Source organism: Sciurus vulgaris (assembly GCF_902686455.1).
Source record: "Sciurus vulgaris genome assembly, chromosome: 5".
Taxonomy (NCBI): Eukaryota; Metazoa; Chordata; class Mammalia; order Rodentia; family Sciuridae; genus Sciurus; species Sciurus vulgaris.
The window spans coordinates 66,282,029-66,300,942 of NC_136465.1; the positions used below are offsets into that span (position 1 = coordinate 66,282,029).

At 48.2% G+C, this 18,914-nt stretch overlaps 1 protein-coding gene across 7 annotated transcripts in view; it reads left to right on the top strand.

The window, feature by feature from the left end:
* Nucleotides 1-18,914, top strand: part of IQSEC3 (IQ motif and Sec7 domain ArfGEF 3) — a 105,602-nt gene that overhangs the window by 54,194 nt on the left and 32,494 nt on the right. For 6 of the 7 annotated variants that reach the window (XM_079141975.1, XM_079141970.1, XM_079141971.1 and 3 more), the window contains exons 3-5: nucleotides 412-685; nucleotides 13,083-14,206; nucleotides 16,396-16,557. In XM_079141975.1, the coding sequence (XP_078998101.1) occupies nucleotides 412-685; nucleotides 13,083-14,206; nucleotides 16,396-16,557 (1,560 nt within the window). The remainder of the gene's footprint in view (nucleotides 1-411; nucleotides 686-13,082; nucleotides 14,207-16,395; nucleotides 16,558-18,914) is intronic. The other variant, XM_079141976.1, reaches the window with a different exon arrangement.

Genomic DNA, 18,914 nt, shown 5'->3' on the forward strand with positions numbered 1-18,914 from the left:
CCTTCCAAAATCCCCATGAGGTAGGTACCATTATTCTGCCCATTTTATAGATGGGGAAACAGAGGTGTTATCGGAGCTCAGTAACCTGCTCAGGACCACACAGCTGAGAAGAGCCAGATTCCAGATTTGAAGACAGACAGTCATGCTAAACCTCTCTGCTTCTGCTTCTAAGAGGAGGGTCATGGGCTCTGGCCATAGTGGATCCTTCCCTCTGTCTGGGATACCCTCCCCAAGTTCAGGTTCACCCCCTTGTCTGGGGTTCTTCCCTGCCATCAGAGCCCTTCCCTAGAGGGGACTGCAGAAGACACCCCCACCAGTCCCCCTCACTGGAAAGACCCGTCATCAGAAAGATCAGGCCACATGCTCTGTCCCCCTCTCCCCCAACCGAGCACCGTTGCCTTCTGTTCACAGCGATGGCTCCTGCGCCCAGGCCGGTGGGGGCATGGAGGACTCCGTGGTGGCAGCGGCGGTGGCAGCCGGCAGACCCAGTGCCCATGCCCCGAAGGCTCAAGCCCAGGAGCTGCAGGAGGAGGAGGAGCGGCCGGGGGCGGGGGGTGCCTCCCAGAGGGCCGGCCCCCACCGCGCGGCCTCCCCCGGCCAGCAGCAGCCTGCCCTGACAGCGCTCTGCTCCCACGCCCCTGCCGCCTCGGATTACGAACTCTCCCTTGACCTAAAGAATAAACAGGTACCCAGGGCCTCCCAGGGGGGGCGGGGAGGGTGGTGAAGGGGCCTGGCCTTTGGGGGCTGTCCAGGGTACCAGGGATCTCCCCATCTGGGCCTACCTGCAGACACATCCTCTTGCCATGTTCTTCTGCATTGAGCCATCTAATCTGCCCTTCCCTGGAGTCGGTTCCTTAGGCAATAAGCCACAGGCCACTGCCCAGCTCCCATCCAGGGCATTTACATGGCAGGGTTGTCCTTAGGCAGTGTTTGCAGGGACTCTGTCCCTTTCACAATGTGCCCCACAGGTCCCTAGGTAAGGAACCAGCTGTTCACTGGAAAAGTTCCCACCTCCAGTTTACTTAGAAGAGAGAGCCCCGCTTACCTGCCCACCCAGAGTAAGCCTAATACCCAGGCACACAGGTGCAAATGAGGTATAAGACCAGTATCCTTTTCTAGGTAGACTGACGATTCCCAGTCTAGAGCTCCCTTACTGGAGAACAGATCCCATGGAGGGGTTCTTGGCTTTCATCTGCTATTCTGCAAAGCAGGAGGAAAAAGTGGTCAGTCAGACATGGGATCCCCATTGAACCTAAAACAAAAATGGTACATAGCATGTTCTAGTGGACAATTAAGAGACCTGAAAGAAGGTCTGTAAGCATGTGTGTGTGTGTGTGTGTGTGTGTGTATGTGTGTGTGTGTGTGCACATGCTTAGAGAAAGACGTGATCATGTGATGCTCTTAAGAAATAGCTTTGAACTTGGAGACATAGAAATGGGATCCAATCCTTGTTCCTCTGCTAACCTGTGACTTTGGGGATGACATTTAAGCACTCTAGGACTGGTTTCCTCTTCAGCAAAATTGGGAATTAGACCTTGAATCACCTCTAAGATCCCCACTAGATCTGGAATATGTAGGATCTAAAGAATCATTCTTTAACCCAGTGGACAAGGTGAATCTTAGCAAAGGAAGTAAGCATCAAAGTCATTAGGACTGGATCAAGCCAAACTAACCTCTTTTTTTTTCTTTTGGCATTGATGCCAGGCCATTATCTTGGATTAGGGACCAGCTGTAGACAGTCCTTCTGGCTTTCAGTAAAGTGTTTAACAAAATCTCCCATGATATCTATGTGAATAAGAAAAGAGTATATGGATTAGGCAACAATATAGTCAGATGTGTTGTTCTCAGAAAGAACCCTCTCTCTCTCTCTCTCTCTCTCTCTCTCTCTCTCTCTCTCTCTCTCACACACACACACACCTTAATTTTCTATCAGTGCCAATTTCAGAGGACCTAAGTGGATGTTGTCCTTGGTCCTGTCCAAGTCAATCATTTTGACAAAGAACTGAACAAAGGCATGAGAATTACATTTTCCAAACTTTCTGATGACATAAAACTGAAGGAGAACAGCTAGCATCTTGATTATAGAACCCAAGACTTTTTAAAGGATGTTTAAATTTAAAAAGTCAAATGAAATAGGAAGAAATCCAAAGTTTTTCTTGTAATCTGGGAAAGTCTGTAGGACTAGTATAGGTGAGCAGGCTTGGTTCTGGGAGAAAGGCTTCAGTTCACTGTGAGCTCAAGGTGTACCGGAAGTCAGTGGAACAGCTACCAACAGAGTGAGCGGAGCTTCAGCAGCCTCCACAGGAGGGCCAATAAAAGCCACAGCCTCAGGCAGCAGCAGCTGTGTGGTCAGCTGCACACTAGTTGCTAGCCAGAGACTGTCTGCACCCTGTTATTTGTTCCTCTTATTTGTTCTGAGGGCTGAATTTAAAGGAAAAATGAGAATCCTGAGTTTCCTGAAGAAGGAGAGCAGAATGAGTTGGGATCAAATGAAGAAACTGTAGAGAGGAGGCAAGTTTTAAATATGGAAGGACTGGCATGTGAAAAAATGACTAGATGTGTTTTTCATCATTCCAGGAAAAAAATGTGGTACTGTGATAGCTGCAGGAAGGGAAGGTCTTAACTTATTTAACAATTATAATATAGATATCTGGTTGTGAGTTTTTTTTATTACTGGATGATGATCTGCCAGGAACATGACAGAGTGACTTGGCCCAGATGAGAGTCCTTGCAGTTCCATATGAGTCCCTGCTCTCCTTAAGGACACAATCCAGCTTGCATTCATTTTTGCACCCTTCTTCTGGCATCTAGCAGAGCATCTTGGACATAGTAAGAGCTCATTCAGTGAGTCTCGTTTTTAATAACCATGATATACAAAGCAATAAGGGTGTGGGTCCCAGGAAGAAAAAAATGCTCCTACCTTTCCCCCTGCAAAGAGATTACAGTTCCATTTAAGGAGTATCCAGCTTATAACCCCAAAGAAAACTTGTGTGTTGGCTTGAGCAGGAGAATTCATTGAATTTTGACTGACTGTGTGGGATAGAGAGAGTTGTGAAGAATTCTGATTGGTACTATGAACTTTTTGATATAGGGATAATTCTAATTGATGGGTTTGCATGTCAGGGTGGTAGGATTAGGTCAGGAAAGGTAAGGATGGGTAGAGAACATAACACAGGGCCTCTTGCCAATTGAGTCCAGCCTTGAGGAACAGATTATGTCCTCTGGCTTGTCCATCTTTCTAGACCAAGCATAGTCTGAGGAAAGAGGACCAAAAGGGATCAAGGACTAGGGCAAGGTTATTGAAAACACAGCACACATTTACAAGAGACAGAACTCTACTTCTCTCCCTTTCTCTCTGTCTCTCTCTCTCCGTCTCTCTCTCTCTGTCTCTCTCTCTCTCTCACACGCACACACACACACACACACACACACACACACACACACACACACACACACACACCATTTACGCCAGTGAGCTGTGTGACCTGGGTCAAGCAGCTTAACTTCTCTGGGTCTTAGCAACCTCATATCTCTTTGAGGCTTTTCATGCTATTCCCTTTGCCTCCATCTCTGAAGGTCCTTCTTCCCTCCACACCCCTGTCTCCTTGCCCTTAGGTGCTTCTTCCTTCTTTCTGGCAGTTTCCCCAGCCCTCCCAAGGCTGCCCAGGGAGCCCATTGCACACAGGCATTCCCCGTCACTGCTCTTCAACCTTGTATTTTTATTTCCTGTTGACTTGACTTCTCTTTGAAGGCAGGGCATTGGGCTTATTTGCCCTTATTCCCCAGGTCCTAGCACAGTGCCTGGCATGAAGAAGATGCTCAAGGGGGAGGAAGAACCTAGTGACATCAGGAGGGATGGGGAGGGGGTGAGGCCCAGGGTTTCCCTGAGATATGAATATAGTATTCCAACCTTGTGGTGATTCCAATCCTTAGACTGGAATTATCTCTCCAGGCCCCACACCACCACCAGCCCTCCTCTGCCGGTCAGTCCAGGACCTGGTAATGTTTTCCTTAGTTCCTTTCTCTCCCCAACACCTGCTTCATCCCCAACCCCATTGAGGCTACCTCTTAGAGGTTTTTCCAGATCCCACCCTCTCTTGCCATCCACATGGCACCTGAGGCCAGGCTATCCACACCTCTCGACTACGCACCTGGGAAAACTCTCAGTGGTTCCCCTGCTTGAGCAGTGCCATTTCCAGCCTTGTCTCCACATTGCAGCTGAGTCATCTCCATGAAGTGCACATCTAATCATGCTGTGCCCTGGTGTGGAAGCCTTGGTGACTTCCCATGTGTGCAGTACAAAGGTTTCTGCAGGATCCCCTGTCACCGACCCAACCCCACATCTGGGTCCCAGTCATTCCTACGGCCTCCCTGAATCCTCTAGCCGTGCTTCGCCTCTGGGCCTTCCTCACACCTTGGCGGATGTAACTTCCTCTGCTGGGAATGTTCCTTGCTTATCCATAGACCTGCTTCCCCTGGGAGGTCTCCTCACATACTCAGTCTCAAATCAGGCATCTCTGAACCTGCACGTGCTTCTACCCAGTACCCATCGTTTTCTCTACTGTCTGGTATTTGTCACACTCATAAGGACAAGGACCATGATGCTCTCAAGGCTGTCACTGAGTGGAGCAGCTTATGCACTGAATACCTGCAGGGGTGGCATTCACTTCATAGTACACCAGAAAAGCAAGTGGTTCCCAAGTTGCACACTTGAAGCTGCACTGATATTTCCCACTGTTCTCCAGCATCCAGCACAGTGGCTGCAGCTTAGGAAATGCTCCATATGGAAAATGCATGAATGAATGGCAAACAAATGAATGAATGAGGCCCAGCCCTGAGTTTCCCTATTCCTGAATGCTCTTTCACAAAGCCCTTCCCCATAAGAGGAGTGTTTTAGTCAGCTATTTCACCACTGTAACTAAAAGACCCAAACAAAACAATTGTAGAGGAGGAAAAGTTTATTAGGGGTTCATGGTTTCAGAGGTCTTAGTCCATAGACAGCAGACTCCATTCCTTGGGGTTCAAGGTGAGGCTGAACATCATGAAGAAAGAGTGTGGCAGAGGGAAGCAGCTCACATGATGATCAGAAAGCAGAGAAAGCAGACTCCCCTATCCAAATACAAAATATATACCCCATAGCCACACCCCCAATGAACCACTTCCTCCAGCCACACCCCACCTGCCTCCAGTTACCACTCAGTTAATCCCATCAGGGATCAATTCACTGATTAGGTTAAGGCTATACCCAGTCATTATCTTCCAAATCCTCTTATTTTGTCTCACAAGTGAACTTTTGGGGGACACTATATCTACACCATAACAAGGAAGTTCTCTTACCCTGCCCCGTTGTCCTCTGCTCCTTCTGTCCAGGACCCTATTGCTCCCTCTCACAGTGATCCTTGGGGCTACAACCTAGGAGAACAGAGGACCCCTTCAGGAAAGTGGCTGTTGCAAGGACGTAGAGGGCCCAGGTGTGATTTCCAAATTCATTCAAGTCCTTGAGGGAGTTTGTATGCTGGTCTCCACCACTATTGATCCACAGTCGATCCTGGCTGTCCAAGTTGCAAAACTCTCTGTGCTGGTCAAGCACACTGGGGCTGTGGAGCTATGGTTAGTAGCATCCAGGTCTTGCTTTCCAAGTCTGAGCCCTGGACAGAAGCCATGATCTCCTGGAGAGCAGTCCCACTCCCAAGAGCTCTCATATCCCAGGCCATAGGGCCCAGTCTCACCATGAGGCACCTCTCCAAGGAGGAGTGATTGGCTGCATTTCCAAGTCACTTTCCCTCTCTGAGCCTCAGCGTCATGCACAAGCCAAGGGGTTTTTGCCAGTGTCTCTAGGCTCCTTCCCACTCCAAAGGTGAGACTTCCACCATGGAGTGCCTTGGAGCATAAGCCTGCAGAGCATAGTGGTGAAGGCAAGCCTTACCAGGGATTGTACCCACAGTTTTAGAGAATAGCATCAAAAGTGGCCCTGTGCTTGATCTGGGTTCACCGTGATGTGAAAGACATAGTCCCAGTCCTCAGGAGCTCACATTCCAGTGGTGGGTACTGGCATTTAGGCAGTACTGGCTAGTGCTAACTGAGCTAAGCATGTGCCATGAATGGTCTCCCAGGTCTGCATGATATTCCTGGTGGGTGGGCACTATTACTATCCCCATTTCAGGGATGAGAAGTGTGAGACACAGTTCTAGAAAGTAGTGCAGCCAAGACGAGGATTCCACAGCCCATGATTTTAATCCAGTACCTTCTACCACCCTGTGCTATTGCAGTGAAGGGCATGGGCCTGTGGGCACTAGAGAGTGCAGCCCAACCTGGGGTTCAAAAGAGGCTCCTGGAGCAGCTCAACCTGAGGCAGTCTCTGTGACTTTGGGATTAGCTGAACCCATGCCTACCTGGCTATGATCAGGAGAGGTTCCTAAGTGCAGCCTTCCTTGCTGAGTGCTTACCATGTTTCAGATAGTGAGCCAAGAGGAGCGCACACAGAGGAGACACAATCTTCAGCCTTCCAGGAGGCCACAGTCCTACCCAGAGCAGGTCCATCTCTCCTGTGGGCCTCCCTGAACAGCCCCAAAGTGTCTCTCCCCTCCCCAGACTCTGCTGCTCAACCTCATGCTAGGGTTTACCTTGCCAGGTTCCAGAAGCTCATAATACAAGGCTCTGATATTCTCAATTGAGAAATCTTGGATCAGAGGAAACCCTTGCTCATATCTGAAAGTCCTTCTCACCTGACCCATATTCTCCAGCTCTATACCATCCACCTCCAGCCAGTTGTCCACCCCCACCTCCATCCCTAACTTGGTCACCATCTCTCAGCAGCCATTGTCAGTCAGGCTCAGTGGCTGCTGCAACCTGAAAAGAGGGAGCACATTCTAATTAACACTGAGAGGCTCATTAGAGACAGAGCACCTGAGCCCCCCTCTACTTCTTCTTCTGGCAGAAGCTGAGAGATTGCTCTCTTGGTAGGAGGCGTGACCACAATTACCCATGACTCATGGTGCTCAGGGAGAAATGAATAGAGTTGCTCCAGTGGGCTTGGAGACCCTGGGACTGTCCTGGCTCTTGCAGTCCCCTCTCTCAGCTCTTTGACCTGACCCTGGTTAAGAACAGAATCACGGTGTTTGAGAGGCCTGGCTGGGATAGATGGAGCTGACCTGGGCCACTGCTGAGTTCTTTAGTCCTGTGAGAATGAAGAAGGGAGAACATGTATGTGGGGGAGAAAGGATGGAGCATTTGGCTCCAAACCTAGATCAAGAAGACATTCTGGGTTTTCATTTCTACTGTGGCATAGAAGAAATTTCAGTTTACTTCATGTCCACAGACATTTATTAAGCCCAACCATGGATCTGGCAAAGAACTGGGCATCAAGGATACAGAGACAGATAATAGTATCTTGCCTTTGAGGGATAGTCTGCAAGTGCTACAAGAGTTCCAGGCAGGACAGTGATCATGAGCATCGAAGGTGGACAGCAAAGGATAGGAAGGAAGTAGCAGGGGACAGGGCAAGCTGGGGGCACAGCCAGCATAATACTGGAATCAGTGGGAAATGGTTGTACTAAAGTGGTTGGAATGAATGAAGATGAACCAATAACTGATTTCAAATATTTTCAGTAAGCACCAGGCACCATGCTGTGTGCTGTAGGTGGATCTGAGGATAACTATGTCACATTTGATGCCTATGCTCTATTGGAGCCTAGGGGAAGGGAAAGGTGGACAGGGAAGGGTGGGTGGGATGGCATACCACAAAGATTCATGGACAAAACTGAGCATCCAAGAGAAGTTTGAATCAACATTCTATACTGAGGTCCAAGCCAGGGAGATTCTGTGTGGTTGGGGAAATTGAGAAGTCGGTGTGAACAAAGCATATTCAAGACAGGTCTTGAAGAAAGGGAAACATTTTTACATGAAGGAAAGGGATGATGGGCTGGGTGATGTTGAGGCTGAAGGAAAAGACTGAGCAGATGCCCTAGCAGGAGAGCCCAGTGTGGGTGGGGGACAGTAGGGAGTAGAGATGGGGTGTAATATAATCAGTGCAGTTAGAACACAGGATGCAGGTCCCTGGCAGATCATTAAGGTTGAAAAGTCAGGAGGAATTATTGCTTATTTTGAACAATAGTTCTCAAGCAAAGGAGGTCTGTGTTTACATTCACTCTTAAAGGGTATGGATCAGGTCCACATGGTGGTCAGGTGGATGGGGAAGTAGAAGAGAGTTAGAAACTGTTAGAGTGGACCAAGTGAGTAGAAAAAGAGAGCCCATATAGTAACATTATAGCAAGAAGGTAGAGGATGATTGAGAAATAATGGGGATGGAAGCTATAGGAGACAAATACAAAGGACAGGGCAAAGGAGGACCCAAGGACAGACATGAGGTTCCCACCCTGGATGGTATAAGAGACAAGGTATAGTTAGTCAAATAAGGAAGACAGAAAGCTGATTTGGATGAAGTGGGGAAAGACAATGACTTTATGTAGATGAACAGAGGGACTGTAATACTTTTGGAAATGTAGGGCTAAGATCAAGGGTAGGAATGCAAATTTGGGAGTCATGTATATAACCATCAATGTCATCATCAAATACCTACCACTTACTGAGTACCTGCTATGTGCCTGATGTTACATGAGATAATTTATTCATCATAACAAGTTACAGAATCAGCAGGATAAGCCTCATTTAACAGATAAGAAAACCAAAAGTCAGAGATGTTGATAAACTTGTCCAAGGTCAATCAGCACGGAGGAAGTAGACGTTTCTTCATCAATTCATTAAAGTAGAGCAATGTTATGACAGTTGAAGAGGTTCTCTTAAGGAAGGCAAGAGGTGAGAAGACATTAACCAACAGAACATGGTGAGAGTCATCACAAAGGCTCTACCTAAGCCACTTCCCCTCTTAATTAGTTGTTAATTACCAGTTCCCTGTCACTGCTCTAATGAATTCCAACATGGAAGTCACGGAAAATGTAAGAAACATATGAGAAAATACATGTATAGAATGGCAGGTGACACATATATGGCTTCTCACTAGCATGCAAGGATTTTTGTGGCCAGAATCTAGGATTAAAGAATCACATGGGAGCAAGAAAACCAAGAGGAAAGTTTCAAGAGGAGAATTTCAACATCAGGAGCTGCAGCAAGGAGGAAAGAAGGAGGTTGAGGATGGGCCGTGGGAGTGGGAGCCAGAATGTGAGTAGGGCACAGGGAGTTGGATCAGTACTTTGGCTTTCATTTGTGGAGGGAGATAAAAGGTAGACTTGTCTTCCAAGAGGTTCAGTGGGAAATGGAAAGATTTGACTAGTGCCCCAGAGGGAAGGGAGCCAAATGGAGCTCTGTTTTATCCTGGGGAGATCTGGGAGGGTGCACACAGTGAACAGAAAGGCAGAGGTTGGAAATGCAAGTAGGGACAAGTAATAAATGTCCAAAGGAGGCAATAGAGGTGAGAGCATCCACACTGAGCCAGATGAGGAAGGCTTTTGAGAATCACAAAAACAATCTTGGATTTTGCTCTTTACTTTATTCAATACTTAATCATTGAGTATCTATTGTGTGTTGGTCACTGTCCAAGCATTGGGAATAAAGAAATTAACATGGCAGGAAGGGTCTCTGCCTCTATGGGGCTTAAAGTCCAAGGAGGACTTGGTGGGACAAATACAAGTTTTTAAAAGCTGATTTTCTTTTCTTCTTGGTTGAAGCATAGACATTGACCAGCGGAAGGAGTCTCTAACGGTTATCTTGCCAGCCTCCTGCCTCTAAGCAGGATGACACCATACCAGAGGAATGGACTCCTTTATCATGTTGGAAACACCTCAGACAATGGGTTTCATACCTCTGTCAGTTGCCAGTAGCCTCTTATAACCAGAAAAGAATGTCGTTGGGCTAAGATTTCCCTAGGAAGTACAAATAGATCAATGGAAAAGAGATGTGAGGTCTGGGCCTCATGTCAGTTTCTCATGGCACCTAAAGAAAGGTAAAAGGGTGATAGAAATTAAAAGTGAAGGAAGCAATTTAGTGATGAGTTCCCCCTTACTCTCTATACTTTGCCTTTGGAGGACTTTCCTGTATGAGTCAAGACCAAATCTCCATTCTAGGCTTCAGGGAACATGCCAGAGCTTAGCAGGAAGAATAAGCCAAGCTACCATGTTCTTGTCCTTCTAACATGATTTCTGCTAGAACAGGAACAAAATGCCTTGGGGGCAGATACCCATATTTCCTCTGGGTTCATGCAATGCTACTCAGATAAAGACCAACTAGACAACAGTTGGTATTGTAGACAGAATTCCAAGATGACCCCAAGATTCCTACCCCTGGTGTACAGTTCCTATAGAACCCTCCCCCTCAAATTTGAGTGAGACAATTGAATATGATGGCTATCACTCCTATGATTAGCAATATGATATGTCCAATATGACTTTGAGTTAACCAAAAAGGAGATTGTCCTTGGTTGATTGACCTAATCAGGTCTGCCCTTTAAAAAAAGGTGAAACCTCAGAGAAATACTCTTTGGCGGACTTTGAAGGAGCAAACTACCATGTTGTGGGGAGGGCTACACAGCAGGGAACAATGGGCATTCTTTGTTAACTGAGGATCTATGTCCTACAACTACAGGAAATTGGCTTTAGCCAAGAACAGTGAACTTGAAAGAAGTTCCCAAGACTTAGATAGATTGAAGCCCCAGTTGACACTTTGATTTCAGCCTGGTGACGTCCTGAACAGAGAACCCAGTCATGCTGTGCCCAGACATTTGATTTACAGAACTATGAGAAAATAAATGGGCATTGTTTTAAACAGCTAAGTTTTTAATAATTTGTTAACACAGCAACACATAACCAATACATCTGCTATGGGGTTTTTTGTTTGTTTGTTTTTTGTTTTTTGTTTTTGTTTTCTGCAGTGCCAGGGATGGAGCCTAGGGCCTTGCATGCTAGGCAAGTGCTCTACCACTGAGCTATATCCCCAACCCATCATAGCATGATTTTAAAGAATACTTTGAAGACCCCTACAATACAAGGATCATGACATCATCGGTCAAGCTTTCTTCTGCAGCTTAGAGCCTTTTGTCAAATGCAGCTACTTTTAGGAAGCCTCATGGGTCATTTTCATCTATCTCTGAATAAGCTTCCAATTGCCCCTGGAGAGTAGGGCTAGGGCTGGATGTGGAAGGAGGGACAGCATAACTTCCACAGGTTTGGGGATAAGGAAGGGCACTGAATGACAAGATGAGAAGAGCTAAAGACAAGCATTGGGGACTTCCCATTTTACCTGGAATTGTCACTGGGAATTGGGTTGTATCCACAAGGTCTTCTGGGTTAAAAGGGCACCTCTGAAGGTCCAGGATGTGGGGCACCATCCTACCCTGCAGGGGGGGAACAGGGGGCATAGCAGGGGTTATGAGTGGGTGATACTGCTGCAGTCCTTGGTGGGTTGAGGAAAGCAGGTAGCAGAGTTGTACTGAGGGGTGAACTTGGCCTTTCTTTCTATACTCCTCCTACCCATGACCCCTGGGGAACGTGGGAGTGGTGAAGTTGCTCTTGCCTTGAGTGGTGAATCTCATCCTTCTTTCCCAATTCTTGGTTCAGCAACAACACAATGTTCAAGAGAAGGGTAAGGCTGTGAATAAGACATAATTTCAGGACCCCAGAACACTTCCTTGCTTCCCAAACTTCTCTGAGGACCAGAGTCTGCAGAACAACTACCTAGGCCCATCTCCTTAAACCTCCTTCCTTATTTAAATGCAAAACCTCCAGAAGGCATGGTTAAATGTGACTGGTCATTCATATCACAGTCCTTTTCTGAGAGTTTTTTTTATTGTAAACAAATTGGATACTTTTCGATTCTCTGTACATGGAGTAAAGGCATACCATTCGTGTAATCATAAATTTACACAGGGCAATGTTGTTTGATTCATTCTGCCATTTTTCCCCCTTCCCCCCCACCCCACCCACCCCTCTTCCCTCTATACAGTCCTTCCTTCTTCCATTCTTGCCCCCCTCCCTAACCCTAACCCTAAATCTAACTCTAACCCTAATGCTAACCCCTCCCACCCCACTTCTGAGAGTTTTTGATAAGGAGAAAGGGAAAACATAGCAACCTAAACACAGAGAAGATCACAGGCAGGTGACTAGAGCTGAGATAAGGTGAGCAAGCGCCCTGAACAAACTGGTCTGTGCCAAAAGTTTTCCTGGGGCCAGATCTGCCAAGGTGAGGCAACACTAGCCAGCCCCACCAAGCACTATCCTGGCTGGACAGGTCCCATTGTGAACAGAAATGTCTTGAATCGTAGAACTTCTGGTTACAGTGGCCTGGAGGAACCTACGCTCCTGATGCACATCCATCTTTTTATTCATTTCATATTTTTTGAACACCTATCATCTGCCAGACGTTGAGTTGAGTACTGGTAATGCAGTCAAACCCCAGTCCCAATCCTTATGATGTTTGCAGGGAAAGGAAAGGACCCCAGTGCAGTGACTTGAATGCTGAGGAGGCGGGGAGGGAGTAGCAGCAGCTTTTTTTTTTTTTTTCCTTTGCATTTGTTTAATTTTTAATTGTTTAACATTTTTAAGTGTGCAGCAAAGTAGAAATAATAGTACAATAAACTCCCATATGGCCATAACTGAGCTCCAGTGATTTTATTAATATTTTTATTAATATTAATATTGTGTTGTCTAACCCTTCTTTTTCTTAAGAGAATTTTAATGCAAATTCAAGACATCATGCATTTTACCTATAAGTACTTCCATATGCATCTCTGATGGGAACATTTTTGATAACCACCACAGCAACTATAGTTGGATACTATCAGCAACACCTCTCTCCCCCGCCCCTTGGGACATCACCAATCCCCGGAATGGAATCCTATATCCTGCACCACTAGACAGCTTACCAAGGGCTTGGTATCTCAGGCCATGACACGCTGGAGCTATTCAGACGTGATCCCCTAGTAGTCCCCAGCAATGCATTCCTGGGCCCCACCAAAGCTGGGTCAGGTGGTCCACTGAACTGATTGATAGCCACCACTACCACACGGGGCTGTGACATCCCTTCCTAATTCTGTTCTTCTGTTCTGATCTCTTCTTCTGTTGTCCTCCTTGCAGATTGAAATGCTAGAACACAAGTACGGGGGCCACCTGGTGTCCCGGCGAGCCGCTTGCACCATCCAAACTGCCTTCCGCCAGTACCAGCTCAGCAAGAACTTCGAGAAGATCCGCAACTCGCTTCTGGAGAGCCGCCTTCCCCGGCGGATCTCCCTGCGCAAGGTGCGGGCGCCCACAGTCGAGAGCCTGGCAGCCGAGAAGGCCCTTATGGAGGGCTACGGCCTTATGGGGCTGCCGCTGGTGCGCTCGCCCTCCCTACCGCCGACCTTCGCGGGCACGCTCACTGAGCTGGAGGACTCCTTCACCGAGCAGGTGCAGTCCCTGGCCAAGTCCATAGACGACGCCCTTAGCACCTGGAGTCTCAAGACCATGTGCTCCCTGCAGGAGAGCGGCGCTTACCAGATCCACCAGGCCCTTCACGCGGGCACCGGGCAGCCATGTCTGGAGACTGAGATGCAGGAGCCTGAGAGCACAGGCTCAGGGCCTGGGGATGAGGCCAGCGAGGCCACCACCCGCCTGCCCCAGAGCCACAGCGGCACCCTCATGATGGCTTTCCGGGACGTCACCGTGCAGATCGCCAATCAGAACATCTCGGTCTCCTCTTCCACGGCTCTGTCTGTGGCCAACTGCCTGGGCGCCCAGCCTCCCCAGGCTATAGCAGAACCCACGGCCAGCAAAGCCGAGCAGAGTGAAGCCCCCAGGCAGGAGGCCCCAGAAGCCCCCTCTGTGGGTCAGGGGGACGCCTTCTCCCAGGACACGAGCCCAGAGCTGGCAAACAGTGGGGCCCTGGGCACCCACCAGCCGGTGGCCACGGAATCCGTGGTGGAGGAGGCTGTGGCCACAGAGGCAGAGGAGGAAGAAGAGGAGGCTGGGGAGGCAGGGAAAGGAACAGAGGCCGACGGGGCCGACAACTCTGAGCAGCTGAGCAGTAGCAGCACATCCACCAAGTCCGCCAAGTCAGTCTCGGAGGTATCCGCCTCAGCCTCCAAGGAAGCCCTGCAGGCCATGATCCTGAGCCTGCCCCGCTACCACTGCGAGAACCCTGCTAGCTGCAAGTCGCCCACCCTATCCACAGACACCCTACGCAAGCGCCTCTACCGCATTGGCCTCAACCTCTTCAACATGTGAGTGAGCTCCAGCTTAGGGCACCTGGGGACCTGGAGGGAGCCTGGGAGGGAAGGAAAAAGGTGGACTTGATTTTACAGGGCATCCCCTCCCTACCTAGTCAGGTGCCAGGTGGTTTACCACATAATCCCAAGGTCTTCCCAGGTATATTTGCATCACATGTGATCATTGAGATAATATTTAGGAAGTACACATTTTATTTTTCATTATCAATTTATTTTAAGAAGCATTAGAGGGAAAAACACATCAAATACAGGTTTTTAAAACTACTACCATTTAAGTTGAAGTGAGGGTTTGAAAAGTGAGAGAATTTAAAAGAAAATACAGTGTTGAGTAAATAATAGAATGAGCTGTATGAAGATTAAGCAGGAAGCATTCAGGTAAAATAAGAAATTAGGAGAACAAGCCAGGCATAGTGGTCCATGTCTGTAATCCCAGCGACTAGGTAGGCTGAGGCAGGAGGATGCAAGTTCCTGTCTCAAAATTTTAAAAAATTAAAAATAAAAGGGACTGGAATGTAACTCAGTGGTAAAATGGTCCTGGGTTCAATCCCCAGTACCAAAGAAGAAAAAAGAAATTGAGGAAACAGCATTATTTCTTGGGATTGGCAAAATGAGGGACTCAGTGGAGGAGAGAGAGTGAAAAGAATACAGGTAGAGAAAAGGGCAAGGAAGAAATTAAAGAAGTAGAGGGAGATAGGGAAGAAAGCACGAAGCAAGCAGAGATGGACCAGAAAAAGAATAAGGGAACGGAAGGAGAGAAGTGAACAGCCATAATTCAGAGATCCCAACCTGACTATTCTTTGCAACCAGACTGTGTATAGACAGTGCCAAGCAGAAGAAGCAGACATACCCCTCTCATGAAAATTTAAAGACCATGAGATACTCATCACTATCCATTCAGCCCTTCCTTCATAGCCCTAGGCTCAGAGCACTGATGTCTCTCCTGCCCACATGTGTGATCATTTATTCATTCAACTATTATTTATTGAGTGTCAGTCACTGCAACTACAAAGAAAATAAGACCCAGCCTCTGGCCTCCAGACACTCACTACTGTTCATAGTTCAGCTGACATAAAGCATCTGCTATCTTCCCAATAATATCTAGTGGCATGTATTATGCCATTTATAGAAAAGGAAACAGATTCACCAAAAGTGAGGCAGGATGCACACTGTTCAACTCTAGTATGAGACAAACCTAGGGGAAGCCACAGTGGACTCCAATTCCATCTCTCCTTTTCCTCATCACCTGATGAGCACAGCCCCACCGCCACCCCCACCCCTTACCCCCGCCCTAACCCTACCCCAATAGCCACAGCATCAGTTCTGCCTGCACAAAAACTCTGAGATATTCCTATCCCTCAAAGGGATGAGTCTCAAACTATTCCTACTGAAAGCCCAGTTTGGTTTTTCTCACCTAATATGTTGTGGGCTGATGCTTTTGTAAAACACAATAAAAATAAAAATGAATTGCTAGGAAAACAATCACATGCTTGGTTGTCCCGAAAAATGTCAAAGTGCTATAAAAGGTTCCAAATGCTTACCGTCAATCTCTGTACTTATTTTCTCTTGAACCAGTAAGATTCAGCCCAGGGAGCAGCATGAGTTTGCACACTGCGATGAGAACGCAATTGCCTTAGGACAGGGCACACACACCCACACGGAGAGACTCACGTCTGAGAAAGGGTGACTCACACTGGAGATCTGTAGCCTTATGTCCACCATGCAAAGGGAAAGAGGGAGCGCATAGTGGAACTTCTCACGTATTTCCTCCCACTCACTCTCTGTGGACTCCAGAGTGGGGACCCGAGACTGACCTCAGGATACAGGTAAGAAGCAAAGGCCTCCTCAGTAGACCTGGGAGACCTCGGGATAAGATCCAGAGCGAGCAAGGCAGGAACAAAGAAAGGTGCTATTTCTCCACCTACTCTGGAATTATCTTGCTTGTGTTAGACTTCACATTAACCACCTTGCAGCACCGCCCCCAACCTGTGTGAGGTGGGACAGGATGCATCCGCGGGAGACACCTCTGAAGCTTAAGGAATCCTGGCATCTCCTGGGAACTTGGTTTCCAAGGACCTCCAGGCACTTTTATAGGTTTCATGGGTAAGAAGACAGGGAGGATGGAAGGCACAGGCAGCTTTGGCTCATTCTCTGCTACTACTCCCCACCTCCAACCCCTCCTCCAGAAACCCTGACAAGGGCATCCAGTTCCTGATCTCGCGAGGTTTCATCCCGGACACCCCCATCGGTGTGGCCCATTTCCTCCTCCAGCGTAAGGGCCTCAGCCGCCAGATGATCGGCGAGTTCCTGGGCAACAGCAAGAAGCAGTTCAATCGCGATGTACTAGAGTGAGTGTCCCGCGCTCCGGGCTCCCCTGTTCTCCATCCTTCCCATACCCCATCTGCCTAGGTTCTCCTGTGACCTCCATCCAGACCTCTGAAATTTCAAGAGATTTCCTGAGTGAAATCTTCGCTCCAGCCCTGGTGAAATTGGCTGAGAGGCCTAGAGTCACGTGGTCTTTAGCCACTCACTCCCCTTTGGGCCAAGCCTCTACCTCCACCTGGGAGTCTTTCAGTGCTGGGGCCAGGAGCCATTAGAGTCACTAGGGATACTTTACATCAAAGTAGCTTGAAGTCCATTCCCGCCACCCTCCAGAGCAATATAAGGAGGAAGAAGAAGGAAAAAAGTGTTTGGGGATGGACGAAATGTATCAACACCTGGTCTTCTCTGCCAGAAGAACAGCCCCCTCAGCCCACACTCTGCCACCTGCCCAACCCCTAGGACACTCACCCTCAGGTTCATCTTCTTATCAGTGGAGGCAAAACATTAATCGGTAAAAGAAAGGGGGCTGAATGGAGGGGTTTTAGAGCAAAAAAAAAAAAAAATACTGATTACATAGAGATAAATTAACCAACAGGATGGCAACACAGAAAATGAAAATAATCTCAAAGTCCAATAGAAAAATGTGGTGGGGATGATGAGGAGCTGCCTTTACTAGTGCTCAGCTTTTACATGTGGATAGGCCAGCATCTCTTCATACTGGCTTCATCTCCAGAGTGACATGGCAGGGATGGCATTCCTTAGGGCCGTGGAACAAGGCCTGGGAAAGCAGGGTGAGGCCCCATGAAGTCTGCTCTAGGCTCCTGCTGCTCCCTGTGTTCCTTCTCTCTTTCACTATGCCCCCTAAGCTCACTTCTTTATTGAAGGTCACCGTCCTTATGCAGGAACCCTTCTGCCTTTCTCTCTCATCTTTTCCTTGGGTACAGTCAGCAGAAGTGTTTTCCCAGAGGTCCTGGGAGAATCTTTCCCTTTCATACTTGCCTCTGGAGCAAAAAGGGCCTGCTGAGAGAGGGGCAGGGACTCTTTCAGCTCCAGAGTTGGGAAACTTGGGGAGTTATCCTACATGTTGGTTGTTAGTGTCCCTGGGCGGGAGCTGTGTTAAGTTCCTGTGGAATGGGGCAGGGATGTGGGTGTTGGATTTTGAAGGTTAGACCAGTTGCTTTTTGATAATGGAGCTGGGCACGGCATCCCATATGTTAATGTTATGTGGGAACAGCCATGGCTTATGATCTCAGGGAACTTACAGACCCTGAAGGCAGATCCTGAATTCAGTCTTGGGGTGTTTGAGTGCAGATAGAAAAGCAAGGGCTTAGAGCTGTTTGAGGGGCCCTGAAATCCCTGGATGGCCCTTAGTTGCGAAAAGCCAAGTTCCTGCCTCTGACTCCCAGAACTGAAATCCAGGCTCTGATGCTCCCAGTGCCTGGGAAAGGAAGGAGAATTGAGAAATGTTCAGCATTTCCCTTTGGCTCACCTTTTTTCTGCTTCCAGCTCCCCTTTCCACCCCTGCTATGTGGGGTATCCTGTGGGCGTGGATACCCCAAGGAAATAATACAGGAATGCAGCACATATCAGGACATATGAAAGACAGATCACATTTTCTTCTTTTCCCTCTTGTCCCTCCATTTGCCTCATTGTTCTGGTCTTTTCATGTGCCTTTGCCTCTTTCCGTTCCCCTCACTTTGTTCTTTCCAGCTGCCCATGCTTCCAGGTGACCCTACTGTCTCTCTCCTCTGGGAGCAAGAGTGGACCTCCTCCTCCTACAGGCTCTGACTGTTTTCTTCTGCCCTCACCTGTCCCCATGTAGCCAGTCCCTGGATTCCGTGTGCCAGGCCCACATTGATCTGAAAAGTAGGGAACGAGGAGTTTTTCACCAGCCAGGTCATGCTGTGCAGCACAATGAAGACTAATTGCCATCCTCCCCAGAGACTGAGTATGGGGGAGGCCGAGAGAGCCAGCGTGGGGACCTTGGGTCTGCAGTCTCAGACCAGCCACCACAGCCTTTGCTGGGGAGGGACCAGGCTGGGGACTGGGCCAGCAGCTGAAAGGAGTGGGTGAGACTGGATTCTGCCTTGGTGAGGTCTTCCAGTGAGAAGAGGGGTATAAGAGGAGAAATGGTTGGACCCCAGTGGGAGCACCAGGTTCAAACCCTGACCCTGTAGCTGTCGTCCTTCCCATTACCTAGTGCACTTGTCACACACTGTGGCACCATGGAGAATCTCTGCCCCAAACATTGGTGTCTTGTTTTGGCATTCTTGTCAGATATCCCAGAACAGCCCTCAGGCTCCAGGGTAGTGATGTGTGCCAGGGTTAATAGGAGAGTGAGATGACCATTTGTTATTCATTCAGCAAACATTGAGTGTCTACT